This window comes from Trachypithecus francoisi, unplaced genomic scaffold (genome assembly GCF_009764315.1).
Source record: "Trachypithecus francoisi isolate TF-2019V2 unplaced genomic scaffold, Tfra_2.0 Lachesis_group0, whole genome shotgun sequence".
NCBI lineage: Eukaryota > Metazoa > Chordata > Mammalia > Primates > Cercopithecidae > Trachypithecus > Trachypithecus francoisi.
The window spans coordinates 26240607-26261598 of NW_022681453.1; the positions used below are offsets into that span (position 1 = coordinate 26240607).

The window sequence follows — 20992 nt, forward strand, 5'->3', positions numbered from 1 at the left end:
ATCTTTTTATTGTTCTAAGAGTTTGGTGAAGCGTTTGAACCTTCACCTGTCAAAATCAGTTTTGGAATGAGAACGGCTCTCTCTGTAGCTCCTTAGAATAGCAGACGGAAGGTATCATTTATCCCAATGAGACCACAAAGGGGGCTTTCCCATGTGAACACCCACCTTGAATTCGATTGGAAACAGAAGTTCTGGGCATTGTATTTTTTGTAAATTTGGCTCAGATTTCAACTGGGTCATATTTCCCCCAAAATCTTTTCAAAAAAGACTTGTGTCTCATTCCTTTTGACTAGCATTTGTAAGCTGGGTAAAAATAGAGCAAGCTGATTTCATGTTAATGATTTCATGTTAGGTTTATGAATCAAATCTGCGAGTCTGCTTTTGAAAAGCATGTAACGTATAACTTGGGAAAGTTAGAGTTTTGCAGACTAATGCCGGTGGCTGGATGAGACTTCATAACTCCATCCAGTCCCTCCTGGTGCAAGAGATCAATACCTTGAGGGTGCCTGGCCACCACCATTACCCCGACAGTATACCCACTATTTATTCATTCATTCATTTATTTATTTATTTATTTCCCTTTTGAAGTTTGCTCTTCTCCCTTTAACTTAAAGGAAATTGGCATGGGAACTTGTTTGATCTGGAATTTCTGATAATCAGTATGTAGTAACTCCATAATCAATCGCACTTCAAAAACAACAACCAAATAACAGGATAGCTAATCCAAAAAATTCAGTCATGGTCAAGGACTTCCAGCTCAGGAAATGTCTGGTCCTGTGGGGTGAATTCCTTGGATAACCAAGTTCTGTGCAGGGCCCGGAGTTTTATGCAGACCATTCATTGCTCCTTGATTGACCACAGGACCTTAAAAGGAGGGCTGGCTTCATGACCACATGACCTGTGTGCTCAGAAGGGCCCTGTGCTTGGTTTATTGCTCTGCTGTTGCTGTCTTGACGTTCTTAAATTTTTTTTTTTTTTTTGGCAGTAGGGAGTTGCAGTTTCAAACAACACTCATTTATTGTCTCACAGTTTCTGTGGGCCAGGAGTCCAGCCATGGCTTAAGACCAGGTCCTTTGCTCCAGGTCTCACAAGACTACAAGGAAGGTGCCGTCTCGGTTGTGTTTTCATCTGAATGCCTAACTAAGGAAAAATCCGATTCATTCAGATTCATTCAGGTTCATTCAGGTTTTTAAAAGAGTCCGTTTCCATGTGATTGTCTCACTGATGGTCCCAGCTTTTTACTAGCTGTTGCTTGGAGGCTAACCTCAGGTTTTAGAGGCTACACTCATATCTCTGCCACGGGGCCTTCTGCATAGGCAGTTAATGACACGGCTGCCTGTTTCCTCACAGCCAGCAAGAGAATCTGTCTCCTGTCTGCTAAAGTGGAGTTTCATGCATCATAATATGGTCATGGGAGTAACAGCCCGTCACCTCTGCCATTGTTGTATTGGTTAGAGTAAAGGCACAGGTTTTCCCCCACACTCAGGAAGAACCCATGATATAAAGACTTTCAGTAAAGGAGACAACAAACAGAACATGGAATGATCAGAATTACTCTTATGACCCAGACCAAGAGCATCAGCATTACCTGTGAATTTATGGGAAATTCAAATTCTCCTGTTTCACCCCTGGGCCTGTTAAATCAGAAACTTTAAAAGCGAGCCCAGCATTCTGTGGTTTAACAGGTCCTTCAGATGATTCTGACACCTGCTAAATTTTGAGAACCACTGGTCTAGAGGCAGGCAGGTCTTGCTCCCCTAGGAGTTAAGTTTGATGTATCTTCTGGTAATACTGAGAAATGAGCTGGGAAATGGTTCCAAAATCGGGTTATCCTCCCCAGGATCAACAGGACTCATAGTTGCAAAAGAGAGTGAAGAAGAGAAACTAAAAAAAGCAAGAGGCTGGGTGTGAAGCTAGATTCAAACCATTAAAGACAGCAACACATGGCAAAAGATGGGAATTTCAGGAAGTGGGTAGTGAAAGCAATTCTTGAGCTAAATTACAAGAAAACAGTGAATTTGTATCTGTTTCCTGTATTTAGGGGCCTGGCTTAAACGTTAGTGATACATTTGGAGAGTAGAAAATGGATGTTGGTGTGAAGTTCTTAAGTTTTGAACAAGGAACTCTGTATTTTCATTTTTCTCTGAGCCCCATGAATTATGTAGACAGTCCTGCTTCGAAGTTATTATTTATACAGTTCATTATAGAGAAAGTCCTTAGGAACCTTAACTTTGAGTGAGGATTGCTTGAATTAGTTTTTCTTACCAGCCACTCCATGATACTCTTTGTTTTTTCCGGGTTAGATGATCAAGTTTTATTATGACTGAATCTGCAACTGCAAAATTAATTCTGATTAATTAATTAAATTCTGGTGATTTCTCTCTGATGGTTTGGGTGTGGGCTCTTAAAGAGGGTCTTTTGTTGCAAGAGGATATAACAATAATCAGGTTAATTAAATAAAGCTGTCACCCTTTCAGTTTTGAGTGGCATGCCACGCACCCCGTATCAGTATGTGAGTTGCTTTTCATGTGGTTGTGGTTGGGTTTCATTAAGTATAGTTTGGCATGTGTTCAACCAGCATTCAGGTGGCTCTTGGCGGGTGGCTGGGGAGACACGAAGATGCAGACAGCTCAGTCACTCCCCAGCAAGCGGTTTCAATTCTGGAGTGAGGTGGGAGCCCAAGGAACTCACACGTAAATGCTGGTGGGAGTGAAGTGCCACCAGCTGTAGAATCTGGTGTCAGAATTATGAGCCAGGAGTTGTCCCACAGGAGGATGGGTGAAGGTCTTCCCATCAAAGGGATGGAGAACACACGAAGAGGTCCAGAGTCTTTGAGCCTGCAGTATGGTGGGTGGGAGTGGCAAGAGTGGAAAGCGGATCAGATGGGTGTTGTGTAGGTTCTGAGGTGTGCTGTATGTTTAAGAGCTGACTGTGTGTAGCAGGGACCCTGGTGAATTTGGAAGCACAGAGGTACCTGACGAGAAAGACGGTTCTGGGGTTATGTGAACAGTGATTTCCCGCGAGGCGGAGGTTGCAGTGAGCCCAGATCGTGCACACACGCATACACACATACACACACACACACAATCTGGTACACTGTATACTACCAGGTTAGCAGGTTGTTACCTCTGGGAGGCAGTCACTCCTTTTTATCATCTATATTTGTGAAATGATTTCTTTTAGTTTTTGAGACAGCATCTCACTCTGTTGCCCAGGCTGGAGTGCAGTGGCGTGACCTCGGCTCTCTGCAACTTTGGCTTCCTGGGCTCAAGCGATCCTCCAACCTCAGTTTCCTGAGTAGCTGGGACTATAGGAGTGAGCTGCCATGCTTGGCTAATTTTTTTTTTTTTTTTTTTTTTGGTAGAGAGGGAGCTTTCCATGTTGCCCAGGCTGGTCTTGAACTCCTGAGCTCACAGCAATCCTCCTGCCTTGGCCTCCCAAAATGCTGGGGTTACAGGAGTGAGCCACTGTACCTGGCCATTATTATGGAAAATTTTAAGCATACAGAAAAGTAGAGACAGTGGTATCTTACGTGCTCATGAACCCATGATCCAGTGACATCCGTTAATAGCATTTTGGAATCATATTTCATCTCTTCTTGTCCTCAAGTGTTTTGAAGCAAATTTCAGCATTACATCCTTTCACTCTTAAGTATCTCAGTATGGTTTTCTAATAGTTGAAGACTCCATTTACATTTATATAAGGAGCATAATTTACACTTGTGTAACCCAAAGGACTGACCAAGCCTGTGCCTCTCTCCGCAGATAGCAAAGCCATTGTGGATGGGAACCTGAAGCTCATCTTGGGTCTGGTGTGGACGCTGATCCTCCACTACTCCATCTCCATGCCCGTGTGGGAGGATGAAGGGGATGATGATGCCAAGAAGCAGACGCCAAAGCAGAGGCTGCTGGGGTGGATTCAGAACAAGATCCCCTACTTGCCCATCACCAACTTTAACCAGAACTGGCAAGATGGCAAAGCCCTGGGAGCCCTGGTAGACAGCTGTGCTCCAGGTAAGTGCCCAGGGCTGCCTAAACCATCTGTCCAGGATGGGGGCGTGTGGGTCTCAAACATTCTGGTTTTCAACAGAAATGTTATCGTTGCTTTTGATTGGCGTATTTCTCCAGGTCTTGGCCCATTATAAAACGGCTAAGGAAACTAAAACTGGCTCTGTTTACCCTTCCAAGGGCAGATCTTCTAGATATATCCATAGACATGTTTGAGCATCAAGTTGAGCCTTTTATCCAAATTCCAATGAAGGAGTTGGTGCTTAGAAGCAAGACTTGGGTTTAGCTTCCAGACTCCAAAATCCCGTGTCATCCCACATTGGTGCTCAGTTTCTTGTTGGATTTGGAGAAACATTTGGTCCTATTAGGTGGCTTGGCATGAAAATCTAAAAACTTCCATGGAGTGGAAAGTACCCATTTTTATTAACCACTGGTTTGACTATATATGGCATTCTCCACCCTTTTCTTTCTGTGTTACTGTGAAATAGCACTTGGTCAGGATCCAGCTGGAGCCTTTTCCACCCTTGATGGGCTGCTTATTTCTTAGTGGCTGAGTGTATATGAAGGTTATAATTATTCCCACTAGAGGGTTTAGACTGATGGGTAGAAAGACCAGAGCCAGAGTTTACACACACCCCCTAAAGCTGATTTTAATTAAAAAAAGGTATTAATCATATTTTCCATTTACTGTGTATTCTGTATTTACTGGGCATATTAGTATTTAGTTAGTTAGTGGTTCTTGACATACTCAAAGCAGAGCTAGTGTAGTTGGGTAGGGGAGGGCTGAAGGCCTCATTCTTCCTTGAGAGCCTATAAGTTGGTGTCATCCAGGAAAAATTCAAAGTGTAGCATTAATTGATTTCCTAATATCCTCTTTTTAACTTCCATTTAAGGACACATTTTAGGATACCTCTTTTCAATTTAAACCTGGGAGTTTTTACTCTAGTCCTTTACCTGTTGTGCTTATAAAGCCTTTTAAGATAATTCTAGGTTTGTGCCTTTGAGCAAGTGGATTTTTGAATTACACAAGATGCTACTCTAGACTTTTTAGGTATATCCAGGAATAGAGTTTAAAAAAAAAATCCCTCCTGCATAAAGGCACCAGGCTTTTCCCAAGCTTTGTTTATTTTTTAACACCACTCCTTCAAGGAATGGATAATCCCCATCTTCATGCAAGAACATAGCACCCGGAGGAGAAGTCTCAGTGATGGAGGATATTTTATACCCTGGCACTCTCATACCTGTGATACTTTTTGCCTATTAAATATATGATTCGCTCAGATTTTAAGAAAAAATCATTCTCAGAATTAAAAGAACAAATGGGGTTAGTTTAGGCACATGGTTTCCTTTAATCTCTTTGGTCAGCTAATGCTAAAAGCATCTTTTGTGTTCTGTTAATAGGTCTGTGCCCAGACTGGGAATCCTGGGACCCGCAGAAGCCTGTAGATAACGCACGAGAAGCCATGCAGCAGGCAGATGACTGGCTGGGTGTCCCACAGGTATGCACAAGTGTGCCAGGTCCTGTGAGGTTGCCCCCACCACTAACTTGTCCTGTGGATGCCTTCCTGGGTCAGGGAGGCAGCCCGACCTTCTTGGCATTGAGACTTAAAAGAGCATTGCTTGTGACGCGCTCTCATCTTCCTCAGTTTACCCACAATAGTAGGTTCTCATTGACTTAGGTGCTTATAGATCTTAGTGTGTTGGTTTAATGTAGATCATCCAGAAATTTTCATGTCACTCTTCTTTGTCACACACTGGCAAATTTCCTAGTATTTCTTCTCTAAATATTTTGAAGGCTACCGTTAAACCCCAGACTACAAATATGAACCCTAACTATTAGGTTGAGCCATAAGAAATTGATAGTATTTGACCATTTTTCAATCTACATTTTAAAAGGTAATTTTAATCCAGTAGCTTAGGAAAAGTCACAGGACTTAAAACTTTTGGTGGTTTTTTTGTTTTTTTTTTGAGATGGAGTCTCGCTCTGTCGCCCAGGCTAGAGTGCAGTGGTATGATCTCGGCTCACTGCAACCTCCACCTCCCGGGTTCAAGCAATTCTCCTGCCTCAGCCTCCTGAGTAGCTGGGATTACAGGTGCACGCCACTGCGCCTGGCTAAATTTTGTATTTTTAGTAGAGACAGATTTTACCATGTTGGTCAGGCTGGTCTCAAACTCCTGACATCATGATCTGCCCGCCTCGGTCTCCCAAAATGCTGGGATTATAGGCGTGAGTCACTGCGCCCAGCCGACTTAAAACTTTTAAAAACATGTAAGCCAGGATAATCCACCATTAATGGAAATTCTGGAATAATCTCTATCACCCATAACCCTATCATAGGAATATAACAAGAGGACTCAGAAATCAAGTAAGTCTTGGATACCATCTATAGTAGTCACGTTGCTTAGTTGAAGTCTGATCTTCCTAGCTGGGAGGAAAACCAGTGTTTTCTTTCCAGAAACTCCCTCTAACAGTTAGGCACCATGAGTCCCATGTCCAAAGGCTAGCCAGGGAAGAGTGCAGGTAGCCAGGGCCATGGGACTGATGGCCTCGCTATAGGCTGCATTGAGGTCTGAGTTCGGTGTATTTTTTAACAGGGTCCCTTGGAAGGTAGAACAACATGCCTGTTTCTTTGGTTTGGTTTTGGAGTCATGTCTCTCCTACATGGCCCATTTGTTTCTTGGCTCGTCCACTCAGGAAGTGGTGTGGTGTGTTTTTCATCTCCGCTTAAACCTAAACTGTCTCCTTTTTACGTTCATGTGATGTTGGCATGGGTGAAGTTGTTGAAGGAGCTGCCGGGAAGAAATGCCAAATCGACACACATCCTACTTTTTATGGAATGTGTTGAAGGCGACTGTTCAAACCCAAGTAGCTCTTTTGTTCCTGCAGGCTAATGGTCAGAATGTTTTCTGGTGCTTTTTATCACATGGGGAGGGAAGTTGGACACATCTGTTGTTCGTTGCACATGGTAAACCTGGTTCATGAGACACAGCCTCTGTTCATCCGAGGAAGTGTGATTTACCTCCTTAGCACCATTGCTGGAGGCAGGGAGGACTCTGCATGCTGTTTAGGGCTGGGTCAGGTGATGGTACTGAAATTGAGGTGGTGGCACCTTCAGGGAGGTCACCTGTCCAGGATGGGTCTAGCCTTGCTCCTAAACTGAATGTCAAGAGAAATTTACCCACTCTCTATTTATTTATTCATTCATTCATTCATTGATTTATTTATTTATTTATTATTTATTTATTTATTTGAGACAGAGTCTTGCTCCGCCACACAGGCTGGAGTGCAGTGGCATGATCTCAGCTCACTGCAATTCGCCTCTCCTAGGTACAAGCGATTCTCCTGCCTCAGCCTCCTGAGTAGCTGGGACCGCAGGTGTGTGCCACCGTACCCGGCTAATTTTGTATTTTTAGTAGAAATGGGGTTTCACCATGTTGGCCAGGGTTGTCTTGAACTCGTGACCTCATGATCCGCCCACCTCGGCCTCCCAAAGTACTGGGATTACATGCGTGAGCCACTGCACCCAGACTTTTTTTTTTTAAGAGACGGCGTCTTACTCCTCTGTCACCCAGGCTGGAGGGCAGTGGCATGATCTTGGCTCACTGAAACCTCTACCTCCTGGGTTCAAGCCATCCTCCTGCCTCAGCCTCTCTAGTAGCTGGGATTACAGGTGTCTGCCACCACACCGGGCTAATTTTTGTAGTTTTAGTGGAGATTGGGTTTCACCATGTTGGCCAGGCTGGTCTCAAACTCCTGACCTCAAGTGATTCTCTTGTCTCGGCCTCCTAAAGCAATGGGATTACAGTCATGAGCCACCACCCCTGGCTTCCCTATTTTTTTAATGGCTTCTAGTATATTGAGATCACATATCTGATATTTACATGTTGTTTCTTTTTTTTTTTATTTACCTTTTTTAATTAGTAGAGTTAATACAGATACAGACCATGAATATATGAGGAAAGGAAAAAGCTGGTTAACCTCTGCACTTTTTTGTAACATGCTCTCATCCTGTGTGTGCTTCTTTCTTCATTTTCCTGACTTGCTATAGTTTATCCTTTTATCATTTTTGAAAGCTTTGACCAGAGGAGTAAATGGACTTTTGGGGAATGGGGAAGACAATGAACTTTTGGAAGTTACATGCAGAATTTTTTGGAGAGGGGCCCCTAGCTTGCAAAGGGGTCTGCAATTTCTCAAAAATGGTTAAAAACACTGATGTTGGTCTGTTGGTTTAATGTAATTTCACTTAATTGAGAAGCTGACTCAGTTTCCTAATATTTGTAGTGCTTGATTTAAGAGGCATTTGCAAACACTTCAATAGTTGCTAAGTGATGTGTCCTGGGTGTTCATCCGCTATGTCATTATCCTAGGTCATCACTCCTGAAGAAATCATTCACCCGGATGTGGACGAGCACTCGGTTATGACTTACCTGTCCCAGTTCCCCAAAGCCAAGCTCAAGCCAGGGGCTCCTCTCAAACCCAAACTCAACCCGAAGAAAGCCAGGGCCTATGGCAGAGGTGAGTGTTGGTCCTCTGATGTTGTGTTGGAGACGTGTCCTCTGGTGTTGGAGATGATTTCATGGCTTCAAGAGTGATGTTCTCGGAAACAAAAATATATGGGTGTAATCCTCAAAGATACCCCAGCCTTCTTTATAACACATTTTATGACTGTTTTATTCTGCCTTATTTTTCTAAGGCTTTAAGAAATCCTTCTGCTTAGATGGAAAGGGCAAGTTTGCGGCTTGGTGATTTTAGTGCAGTAGCCCGTTGCTCCCATTTTTCAGAAGAGGAATCACGGGGTAGGGAGTCAGGGTTGTTTGGTCTTGCCCCAGATCACTATAGTCAGTGATGGGGGTGAGCCATCTGGCTGCTGATTCATTTCTCCTTCTGTGACGCTAAGACTGCCTCAGATTTCCAGCCGGAGTGGGAGCTATTGTTAACCCCTGGCAGATACTTCCTTGCTAAGACATCCTGTTTATGACTGTGAGGCAGCTGCAAGAACACTGTTCTGCTCATAACATTATAGTGGGTAGAAGCCATTTCAAGGCGTTTGGCGTTGTGACTGGCACCTGACTTCAAGCACACTAGCTTTGTGAAGAGAACAGTTACATGGCTGCAAAGTGTGGTTTCTGGTAAACATCAGCATGGCCAGATACAACTTAACGCCTTTTCTATGGGGGAGGGGAAGGAGTGCATTTTATTTCTCATTTTTCATAATTAAGAAAATATCGGCTGGGTGCGGTGGTTCACGCCTATAATCCCAGCACTTTGGGAGGCCGAGGCAGGCGGATCACCTGAGGTCAGGAGTTGGAGACCAGCCTGGCCAACATGGTGAAACCCCGTCTCTACGAAAAATACAAAAATTAGCCAGGCGTGGTGGCCGGCACCTGTAATCCCAGCTACTCAGGAGGCTGAGGCAGGAGAATTGCTTGAACCCGGGAGGCAGAGGTTGCAGTGAGCTGAGATCATGCCACTGCACTCCAGCCTGGGTGACAGAGTGTGTGAGCCTCCATCTCAAAAAAAAAAAAAAAAGAAGAAAGAAAATATTATCCCAGTGGGATAACAGTTATATACACAATATTCTGTATATCTTCTCCCAGAATTGACAGTTGTTACCATTCTAGCTTAATGGTTTTCTCTTGCCCTTTGTGTGTATTTGCATATGTGTTTGTGTGTATGATTGCTGAATTATTTGAAAATAAGTTGCAAGCATGATGACAGTTCTGTCCTCAGTACATCACTAAGCTTCTCCTAAGAATAGGATATCCTCTTGCATAACCATAGTACTCGTTGGCCATATGTAAGAAAATTAACAATAGTTTCATATAGTCTAATATTGTTTGTGTTCGAATTTCCCTATTGTCCTAAGATTGTCTTTTATAGTTGTTGTTTTACAAACTAAGGTCTGATTAAGGTTCACTTACTACATTTGTTATTTCTCTTTAGACTCTTTTCATGCTAAATAATTTTCCCAACTTTTTTTTTTTTTTTTAATGACACTGACTTTCTGAACAGTTAAGGGCGTGTGTCTTGTAGGATATTCCTTCCCTACATATGTTCCCTTTGAATAAAGCATTTTCCTGCTTGGTATCAGCTTAGTGGTGTTTGTTTGTTTGTTTGTTTGTTTTTGAGATAGAGTCTGTTGCCCAGGCTGGAGTGCAGTGGCACGTTCTCAGCTCACTGCAACCTCTGCCTCCTGGGTTCAAGCAATTCTCCTGCCTCAGCCTCCCGAGTTGCTGGGATTACAGGCGTCCACCACTATGCCTGGCTAATTTTTGTATTTTTCGTAGAGATGGGGTTTCACCATGTTGGCCAGGCTGGTCTCCAACTCCTGGCCTCAGGTGATCTGCCCGACTCGGCCTCCCAATCAGCTTATTCTTAAGATGACACATGGCTAGAGCAGTGGTGCTGACCACGTGCTGTTCTCACCTCAGTGGCCGGGTCTTCTTATCAGACTTTTTGGGCATGATATAGACCAGCAGATAGTTCTGGAAGGAACCCCTTACCATTTGAGGTTCTGTTTGCAGTGAGGTGTGAGGTCTGTGACATCACTGGTGTTATGTAGGGACTAGGGACTTCAAAGCCCTCCTCCCATTCACAGTCACTTGAAGGTTGGCATGTCCTCACTTGCTTTAAAAGTGCTTTCTTTGGCCTGGTTTGGTGGCTCATGCCTGTAATCCCAGCACTTTGGGAGGCTGAGGCGGGCAGATCACCAGGTCAGAAGATCGAGACCATCCTGGCTAACAAGGTGAAACTCCGTCTCTACTAAAAATACAAAAATTAGCTGGGCATGGTGGTACAAGCTTGTAGTCCCAGCTACTCAGGAGGCTGAGGCAGGAGAATTGCTTGAACCCGGGAGGCGGAGGTTGTAGTGAGCCAAGATCGCGCCACTGCATTCCAGCCTGGGCGACAGAGCGAGACTCCGTCTCAAAAAAAAAAAAAAAAAGGGTGGGGGGAACTTTCTTTAAGGTATACCACAGGTGGTGGCTGGAATGAGGAATCTCTGACTGTAAAGATTATGCTTCCTGGCCGGGCGCGGTGGCTCAAGCCTGTAATCCCAGCACTTTGGGAGGCCGAGACGGGCGGATCACGAGGTCAGGAGATCGAGACCATCCTGGCTAACATGGTGAAACCCCGTCTCTACTAAAAATACAAAAAACTAGCCGGGCGACGTGGCGGGCGCCTGTAGTCCCAGCTACTCGGGAGGCTGAGGCAGGAGAATGGCGTGAACCCGGGAGGCGGAGCTTGCAGTGAGCTGAGATCCGGCCACTGCACTCCAGCCTGGGCGGCAGAGCGAGACTCCGTCTCAAAAAAAAAAAAAAAAAAAAAAAAAAAGATTATGCTTCCTTAATGGCAAAACAGTTGCAAACAACCAAATAAATCCTTTGTCAACCAGATTGGTGAAATGGACTGAACCGAATCAAGGCATAATGTATGTTTGTAATAACCGTATCAGCGGCTGTCCGGCTTCCCTGTTGTTAATGTGAGGCGGTTTCCTTTCACGGCGCTATGTTCTAGAAAATGATCACTTGTTATGGTTCAGGAATGTGGCTGGTCATTGCCATTTCCTTCATCTGCCTCTTAGCAACTGTGGTGCACTTGTGGAGGAAACACACCCTTTTAAAAAAAAATTTTTTTTTTATATGTGTGCATTTTGCATTTTTTTACATTGTGGGAAAATGGCCATAACATAAAATTCACTATCCATTTTTAAGTGTGGCATTAAGTGCAAACACCACTGCTATCCATCTCCAGAACTTTTTCAGCTTCCCAAACTGAAACTCCATACTCATTAAACAATAACGCCCCATTCTCCCCTCCCCTCTGCTCCTGGTAACCTTTATTCTACTCCCTGTCTCTGTGAATTTGCTTATTCTAGGTACGTCCTAGAAGTGGAATCATACGCTGTCTGTTAGGTACCTCCTAGAAGTACAGTCATATGCTGTCTTTTTTTCTCTGGCTTACTTCACTCGTCATATATTTTCAGGATTCATCCATGTTGTAGCATGTATCAGAATTTCATTCCTTTTTAAGGCTGAATAATATTCCTTTGTATGTCTATATTTTGCTTATCCATTCGTCTGCTGATAGACATTTAGGTTGCTACAATCTTTTGGCTATTGTGAATAATTCTGCTATGAAAACATGGGTGTACAAGTGCTGTTTGAGACCCTGCTTTCAATTATTTTAGGGATATACCCAGAAGTGGCATTGGTGGATCATATGGTAATCCTATATTCAGCTTATTTTTCAGGAGGAAGTGGCCTCACTCTGCTTTTTAAAGTAGGAAGAAAAAATGGTCATATTAGGTGACAGGGTCACAAGGCCACATGGGTGGGACTGTGAGATATTGTTCTTGTCATGTGGTGAGATGAAAGCCAGGGTCAGTTTTGGTCTCCTCTGTGTGACCACATTGCTTCATTTCTGCCACCTGAGCCCAGGAAGAGAGACAGTTTCATCTGTTTCATCGTTTCTAAAAGATTTGAAAGTGTTGTTTTATTTTTTATTTCCTGGTTGTTTCATAGATGCCAGTTGCCAGCCAGTTAGCATTTGTCGATCTATTCACTGAGCCCTACCTTGGATCTATTCACTGAGCCCTACCTTGCTTAGTTCCAGTGGGATGAAAGGAGAGAGGGCTGGGGTGAGGTGGGCCTCCAGCCACAGATCTTTGTGGTGGGCTTCCTTTCAGGGTTAACTATGTGAAAAGCATTCGTCCATAAGCTAATCAGAAATCTTTGTAAAAATCTAGTTCTCTATGAAGCATTTACTGTAGAGCAATCCTTAAGCATCCTTCTATCTGAGTAATCAGAGGGGGGCCAGTTGTCTTCTTTCATGGTAAGCAAAGCTCCACAGAAGTTTACAGAGTAGGGGTGTGGTTCAGCCTCCTAACCAACCATGGTTAGCCACAGGTGACCAACCCAAGCCCAGACCTTTGACAAGCTGCAGAGTAAGTTGTTTCTTAGGCTGCTGGAGTCAGGCAAAGTGGGACTTTTAGTATTTTAGGTGCATGTTTATTTACTTATTTTTGTTGTTGTCATTTTGAGATAGAGTCTCACTCTCTCTCTCTCAGTGTAGAGTGTTGTGATGCCATCATGGCTAACTGCAGCCTTGACCTTGTGGGCTCAAGTGATTCTCCCGCCTCAGCTTCCCTAGTAGCTAGGACCACAGGTGTGCACCACCATGCCCAACTTATTTTTTTAATATTTTATTTTGAGACCAGCCTGGCCATGTTGCCCAGGCTGGTCTCAAAATCCTGAGCTCAAGCAGTTCCCTCTGCCTTGGCCCCCCAAAGTGGTAAGATTACAGGCATGAGCCACCATGCTTGGCCATTAGGTGTATGTTTAAATCCATTTGCTTATATCAGTTACATAACCTGACTGTTATGTAAATCTTAAGCAAAAGAAAAATATATGAAATAAAATTTGAAACTCACCTCCCAACTGCCAGTCTCATTTCTGCCTTCAAAGTTTGAGGTATTTATTTCCAGCCTTTTTTCTATGCTGAGTTAAACTGTGTATCTTTTTTGCTTTGCATTTCTTCCTGAGCAGTGTGGGAAGGCTACCTTTTAGACTTTATTTGTAATTCTTTATAATTTTTGCCTTACTTTCTTTTTAGGCAGAAAGATTATCTTATTATATAATAGTCTACGGCCATTTTTTCTTAAACTAAACTATTGGGAAATGAATAGAAATCCAGAGTGTAGTAACAAATGACCTAGTATCTTTAACAGATTTGTAGCAAGGAAAAGGAAGTGATGGAGAGACAGCCAGAGGTTAAATGAGACTTAAGAGACTTAGCAACCATTTGTAATATGTGACCTTATTTGGATGCTATTCCAACTGATGGTTTAAAAAATTCATGATAGCCAGGTGCTGTGGCTCACGCCTGTAATCCCAGCACTTTGGGAGGCCAAGATGGGTGGATCATGAGGTCAGGAGGTCGAGACCATCCTGGCCAATGTGGTGAAACCTCGTCTCTACCAAAAATACAAAAATTAGCTGGGCGTGGCAGTGCATGCCTGTAATCCCAGCTACTTGGGAGGCTGAGGCAGGAAAATCGCTTGAACCTGGGAGGTGGAAGTTGCAGTGAGCCGAGATCGCGCCACTGTACTCCAGCCTAGCGTTGGAGCTAGACTCCATCTCAAAAAAAAAAAAAATCATGATAAAGCAGCAGTTCAAGGTGCTGTAAGAAATTAATGATATTTATAAGATAATTGAAAATTTGAACACTGAATATTTGACATTAAGGAATTATGTTTTTTAATGTGATATTGGTATTGTGGGTACTTTGCAAGTATCTTGTAAGGATACATAGTGATTGTTTATGGATAAAAAATCTGGGGTCTAGGATTTGTGTCAAAATAATACAGGAAGAGGGAGGAGACAGGAGTGAAGGTGAAACAAGACCAGCTGTGAGTTGATAGTTGTTGAAGCTGGGTACAGGAGGTCCACTGTGCAGTGCTCTCTACATCTGTGTTTGGAATTCCTTTTTTTTTTTTGGTTTGGAGTCTCACTCTGTCGCCCAGGCTGGAGTGCAGTAGTGCGATCGCGGCTCACTGCAACCTCTGCCTCCCGGGTTCAAGCAATTCTCCTGCCTCAGCCTCCCAAGTAGCTGGGATTACAGGCATGCACCAACGCCTCCCCCCCCCCCCCCCCCCCCCCCCGCCAAGTTTTGTATTCTTAGTAGAGACAGGGTTACACCATGTTGGTCAGACTGGTCTTGAACTGCTGACCTCAGGTGATCCTCCCACCTCGGCCTCCAAAGTGCTGGGATTACAGGTGTGAGCCACCGCGCCCAACCTTTTTTTTTTTTGAGCCGAAGTTTTGCTTTTGTTGCACAGGTTGGAGTGCAATGGTATGATCTCAGCTCACTGCAACCTCCGCCTCTGCCTCCTGGGTTCAAGGGATTCTCCTGCCTCAGCCTCCCGAGTAGCTGGGACTACAGGCGCCCGCCACCTCGCCCAGCTAGTTTTTGTATTTTTAGTAGAGACGGGGTTTCACCGTGTTAGCCAGGATGGTCTCGATCTCCTGACCTCGTGATCCGCCCGTCTCGGCCTCCCAAAGTGCTGGGATTACAGGCTTGAGCCACCGCGCCCGGCCGGCAGAAAACTTTTAAACAATCACTGCTCTACTCCAGGTCCACACCATAGAAAAAACGTGCAGCTCCGCACTTACTCACGCAGAGTTGAATGGGGAGCCTAGGCTTTGACAGCAGTCTAGCAATAAGGAAGCCACTCTCTGGTGCCATGGAGAAGTAATGAGGCACTCCTAGTCCCTCCAGCCAGAACTTCCACCCCCATGCACCAGTAATGAGCCCCCCAATCTTGAGCATCAGTGGAGGTTGAATGGAGAACCTTGACTTCTTCCCCCACTGTTAGTAACAAGGTGTGTATCCTTCCCTCCCCTGCCAGCATGGTATCATAAAACACTAGCTACAACAGAACATTTACAGAAGACCCAGAGTCTCATTACATGATACCCCAAATATCCAGTTTCAGAAAAAAAAAAAATCACTTGTCATACCAAGAACCAAGAAGATCTCAAACTGAATGAAAAAGATAGTTGATGCCAACACTGAGGTGATAGAGATGTTAGAATTGTATGACAAAAATTTTTAAGCAGTCATTAAAAAAGGCTTCAGTAGCCGGGACATGGTGGCTCACGCTTGTAATCCCAGCACTTTGGGAGGCTGAGGCGGGCGGATCACCTGAGGTCAGGAATTCGAGACCAGCCTGACCAACATGATGAAACCCCGTCTCTACTAAAAATACAAAAAAATTAGCCAGGCGAGGTGGTGGGCACCTGTAATCCTAGCTACTCAGGAGGCTGAGGCAGAAGAATCGCTTGAAACTGGGGGGTGGAGGCTGGTTGCACTCCAGCCTTGGCAAGAAGAGTGAGACTCCATCTTTAAAAAAAAAAAAAGCCAGGCGCGGTGGCTCAAGCCTGTAATCCCAGCACTTTGGGAGGCCGAGACGGGCGGATCACAAGGTCAGGAGATCGAGACCATCCTGGCTAATACGGTGAAACCCTGTCTCTACTTAAAAATACAAAAAACTAGCCGGGCGACGAGGCGGGCGCCTGTAGTCCCAGCTACTCGGGAGGCTGAGGCAGGAGAATGGCGTAAACCCGGAGGCGGAGCTTGCAGTGAGCTGAGATCAGCCACTGCACTCCAGCCTGGGTGGCAGAGCAAGACTCCGTCTCAAAAAAAAAAAAAAAAAAAAAAAGGCTTAAGTAAGCAATTAAGAACAATCATGAAAAAAATGAAAAAAGTAAAAATCTCATCAAAGAAATACAGTGTCCCAGCAAAATAATAATAAAAATTTAGGAGATATAAAGAATCAAATGGACATTTTAGAACAGGAAATTGCAGTAATTGAAATAAAAACTCACTGGATTAGCGCAATAGCAGGGTGGAAGGACAGAGAAAAGAATCCTTGAACTGGATAACAATTGGTTGTTTTTTTTTGAGATGGAGTTTTGCTCTTGTCGCCCAGGCTAGAGTACAGTGGCATGATCTCGGCTTACTGCAACCTTTGCCTCCTGGGTTCAAGCTCTTCTGCTGCCTCAGCCTCCCTAGTAGCTGGGCTTACAGGTGCCCACCACCACTTCTGGCTAATTTCTATATTTTTAGTAGAGACGTGGTTCCACCGCATTGGCCTGGCTGGTCTCGAACTCCTGACCTTAGGTGATCCACCCACGTCGGCCTCCCAAAGTGCTGGGATAACAGGTACGAGCCACTGTGCCCAGCCTCTGTAAGCTTTTTTCTGTGTTTAAAACTTTTAATTTCATTTTTGTACTTTTAAAACTTTTTTTTTTTTTTTTAATTAAACACACGCATTAGCCTAGGCTTACACAGGGTCAGGATCATCATTATCACTGTCTTCCACCTCCACATTCTGTCCCACTGTCCCACTGGTAGGTCATCAGGGACAGTAATGTGTGGAACTGCCGTCTCCTGTAATAACAATGCTTTCTTCTAGAATACTTCCTGAAGGGCTTGTTGAGGCTGCTTTACAGTTAATTTTTAAATAGAAGATGCACACTCTAAAATGTAATGATAGAAAGTATAGTATATTAAATACACAAAACAGTAGCATTGTCATTTATCATCAAGTATTGTATATTGAACATAGTTGTACGTGCTCTATATGTTGCTATGGCCAGCAGCACAGTGGGTTTGTTTATACCAGCATCACCACAAACACATGAGTAATGCGATGTGTTACTGCGACGTCAGTAGGCAACAGGAATTTTTTGGCTTAATTTATAATCTTATGGGACCATCATTGTATGTGTGGACTAGTTTTGACTGAAACTTCATTGTGCAGCAAATGACTATATTAACAAATAAAATTGAGCTGTATATAATGAAGAAGTACACGTTATAACCAAGTGGGGTTTATTCCAGGGATGCAAAGCCTGGTTCACTATTAGAAAAGCAGTCAACATAGGCCGGATGCAGTGGCTCACGCCTGTAGTCCCAGCACTTTGAGAGGCCGAGGCGGGTGGATCACCTGAGGTCGGGAGTTTGAGACCAGACTGACCAACATGATGAAACCCCGTCTCTACTAAAAATACAAAATTAGCCTGGTGTGGTGGTGGGCGCCTGTAATCCCAGCTACTTGGGAGGCTGAGGCAGGAGAATTGCTTGAACCCGGGAGGCAGAGGTTGCAATGAGCCGAGATTGTGCCATTGCACTCCAGCCTGGGCAACAAGAGCGAAACTGTCTCAAAAAAAGAAAAAAAACCAGTCAACGTAATCTTCCATATTAACAGACTAACAAAGAAAAGTTACATGATCCTATCAATAGATGCTGAAAAGGCATTTGACAAAATTCAACAGCCATCTGTGATAAGAATTCAAACAAAAGAGGAATGGGGGAACTTTCTCACTTTGATATAGAGTGGCTACTACAAGAAACCTACAGCTAACATTATGATTAATAGACTGAATGTGTTCTCCTGAGAGAAACAAGGCAAGGATGGCTGTTCTGACCACTCTTATTCAACATAATGCTAGAAGTTTTAGCCAGTGCAGTCAGGTAAGAAAAGGCTTATTGGAAAGTAAGAAATAATACTGTCTCTATTTGCAGATGTAGATGATTGTCTATGTAGAAAATCCCAAAGAATCCATGGTGGGGAGAAAACCCAAATACCCCCCTTAAATAAGTGAGTTCAGCAAAGTCACAATATACAAGATCAATATGTAAAAGTCAATTATATTTCTGTATAATTTAATGAACAAATGGACACAAAAGTTAAAAATAGCATAGCCTGTTTATAATTGCATTACAAAATGTAAATGTAATAAAACATATATAGGAGTTAAATGCTGAAAACTACAAAAACACTGATAAATAAAAGAGACCTAAATAAATGGAGCGATATAATGTCTTCATGGACTGTAAAAGTCAAATAGTGGGCCGGGCGCAGTGGCTCACACCTGTAATCCCAGCACTTTGGGAGGCAAGGGTGGGCGGATCATGAGGTCAGGAGATTGAGACCATCCTGACTAACACAGTGAAAGCCCGTCTCTACTAAAAATACAAAAAATTAGCTGGGCATGGTGGCGGGCGCCTGTAGTCCCAGCTACTTGGGAGGTTGAGTCCTGAGAATGGCATGAACCTGGGAGGCGGAGCATGCAGTGAGCCAAGATTGTGCCACTGCACTCCAACCTAGGTGACAGAGTGAGACTCTGTCTCAAAAAGAAAAGCCAAATAGTAAAGATACCACCTCTCCTCAAATTGTCATTGAGGTTCGATGCAATTGCTGTCAAAATCCCAGCAAGAGCTTTTGCAGATAGCAAGAAGAGTATTATTTTAAACATATATGGAAAGGCAAAGGAACTAAAGTAGCAAAAACAATTTTGAGAAAGAAGTACAACGTGGAGTCATCAGCCTTCCTGATCTCAAGACTTACTGTATAGCTACAGAAGTCAAGATTTTGTGGTATTGGTCAAAGGATAGACATTATAGATTAATGAAACAGAATTGCAGCCCCACACAAATATGCACAACTGATTATTGACAGAGGTGCAAAGATAAGCCATTGGAGGAAAGAACCTTTTTGCACATGGTGGCAGAGAAATTGAACATCCGTAGGCAAAACAAAACAAAAGCAAACCCCAAACCAAAAAACAAAAAACCCATATAACTATGAAACTTTGAGAAAAAAACATAGAAGAGAATCTTTGAGATCTAGGGCTAGGCAAATAGTTCTTAGATTTGACACCAAAAACATGATCCATTAAAAAAATAAATTGGACTTCATCAAAATTAAAAACTTTTTAACATTTTAAGAAGAATGGTGTGTCTCAAAAGCTCAACATGGTACATGGTGGTTGGCCTTTATGTGCTGTTGAGGGTTTTCTTGCATCGAAGGGTGTACTCCTGGGTCACCCACTGTCCTGCAAGACAAGCTGTCTTAGCCCTCACCCTATAAAAGCCACCCAGACACATCTCAGACAGAACTCAAAATATTGCTGAGACTGGGATCTGGGGGCTGGATTTTACTTTTACAAACAATTTAAAACTTTTTACAGTTAAGAGGATGAATACACAGCTAAAGACTGGGGGAAAAAATTTGCAAACCATATGTCCAACAAAACACAAGTATCTAGAACATGTAAAGAACTCTCAAATCTCAGTAGATAAAAAATAGACAAACATTTAACCAAACAACCCAATAAGAAAATGGGCAAAAGACATAAACAGTTTCCGCTGAAGAGTACATCCATATGACCAAACCCCCCCCCAAAAAAAAATAGAAATTTGTTCAGTATCATTAACCATGAGAAAAATGCAAATTAATCCTAGTACACACTATCAGAACAGCTAAAATAAAAAGTATTAATACTGATAACACTGAATATGGAAAGGATGCAGAGAAACTGAATCTGGGTCACTCATACATTGCTGGTGGGAATGTAAAATGGTGTAGCTACTTCGGAACACTGTTTGGCAGTTTCTTAATAAAGAAATAGGCTGGACACAGTGGCTCACTTCTGTAATCCCAAGCACTTTGGGAGGCTGAGGCCGGAGGATCATTTGAGCCCAGGAGTTTGAGACCAGCCTGGGCAACATAGGGAGATTTCATCTCTACAAATAATTTTTTTTTTTTTTTTTTGGAGACAGAGTCTCGCTCAGTCGCCCAGGCTGGAGTGCAGTGGCACGATCTTGGCTCACTGCAAGCTCCACCCCCTGGGTTCATGCCATTCTCCCGCCCCAGCCTCCCTGGTAGCTGGGACTACAGGTGCCCGCTATCACGCCCGGCTAATTTTTTTGCATTTTTAGTAGAGACGGGGTTTCACCGTGTTAGCCAGAATGGTCTCGATCTCCTGACCTCGTGATCCATCCGCCTCGGCCTCCCAAAGTGCTGGGATTACAGGCGTGAGCCACCGTGCCCGGCCTACAAATAATTTTTAAAAATGATCCAGGTGTGGTGGTACACACCTGTGGTCCCAGCTACTCAGGAGATTGAGGCAGGAGGATTGCCTGAGCCTGGGAGGTAAAGGTTACAGTGAGCCATGATTGAGCTACTGCATGATCCAGCCCGGGCTACAGAGTGAGACTGTTCTCAAAACAAAAACAAAAACAAAAACAAAACCTCAAAAAACAGTACATGCAGCTACCATATGGCTCAACAATTGCAGTCCTTGACATCTATCCCAGAGGAATGAAAACTTACTGTATAGGAGAGCCACTGTTTTTCCTTCTATATTCTCATAGCTAAAGAAAAAAACTTTTCTTCTCTACTACTCCTCTCAATACTTCACTTCTGGTCACCAAAATCTATGGACTTTTCCCCCCATACTGACCAATTCTCCAATTTTATGTGGACAACAAGTAGGTGTCCTATAATCAATTCGCTTCAATTCTGACACTGTCTACCTGAAGTTAGTGCGGACCCCACTAAGGGCTCAGTCCCTCAAAACTCACCCCGACTTCAGGGGCCAGTCAGAAGTGGCGGGTCCTCAGGCTACCCACGACT

At 43.7% G+C, this 20992-nt stretch overlaps 1 protein-coding gene across 1 annotated transcript in view; it reads left to right on the top strand.

Annotated features, from left to right (window-relative positions):
- FLNB (filamin B) overlaps window positions 1-20992 on the top strand; it is a 166038-nt gene that overhangs the window by 68524 nt on the left and 76522 nt on the right. Inside the window, 3 exon segments of the mRNA XM_033210256.1 lie at window positions 3765-4013; window positions 5409-5506; window positions 8376-8523. Coding sequence (XP_033066147.1) covers window positions 3765-4013; window positions 5409-5506; window positions 8376-8523 — 495 coding nt within the window.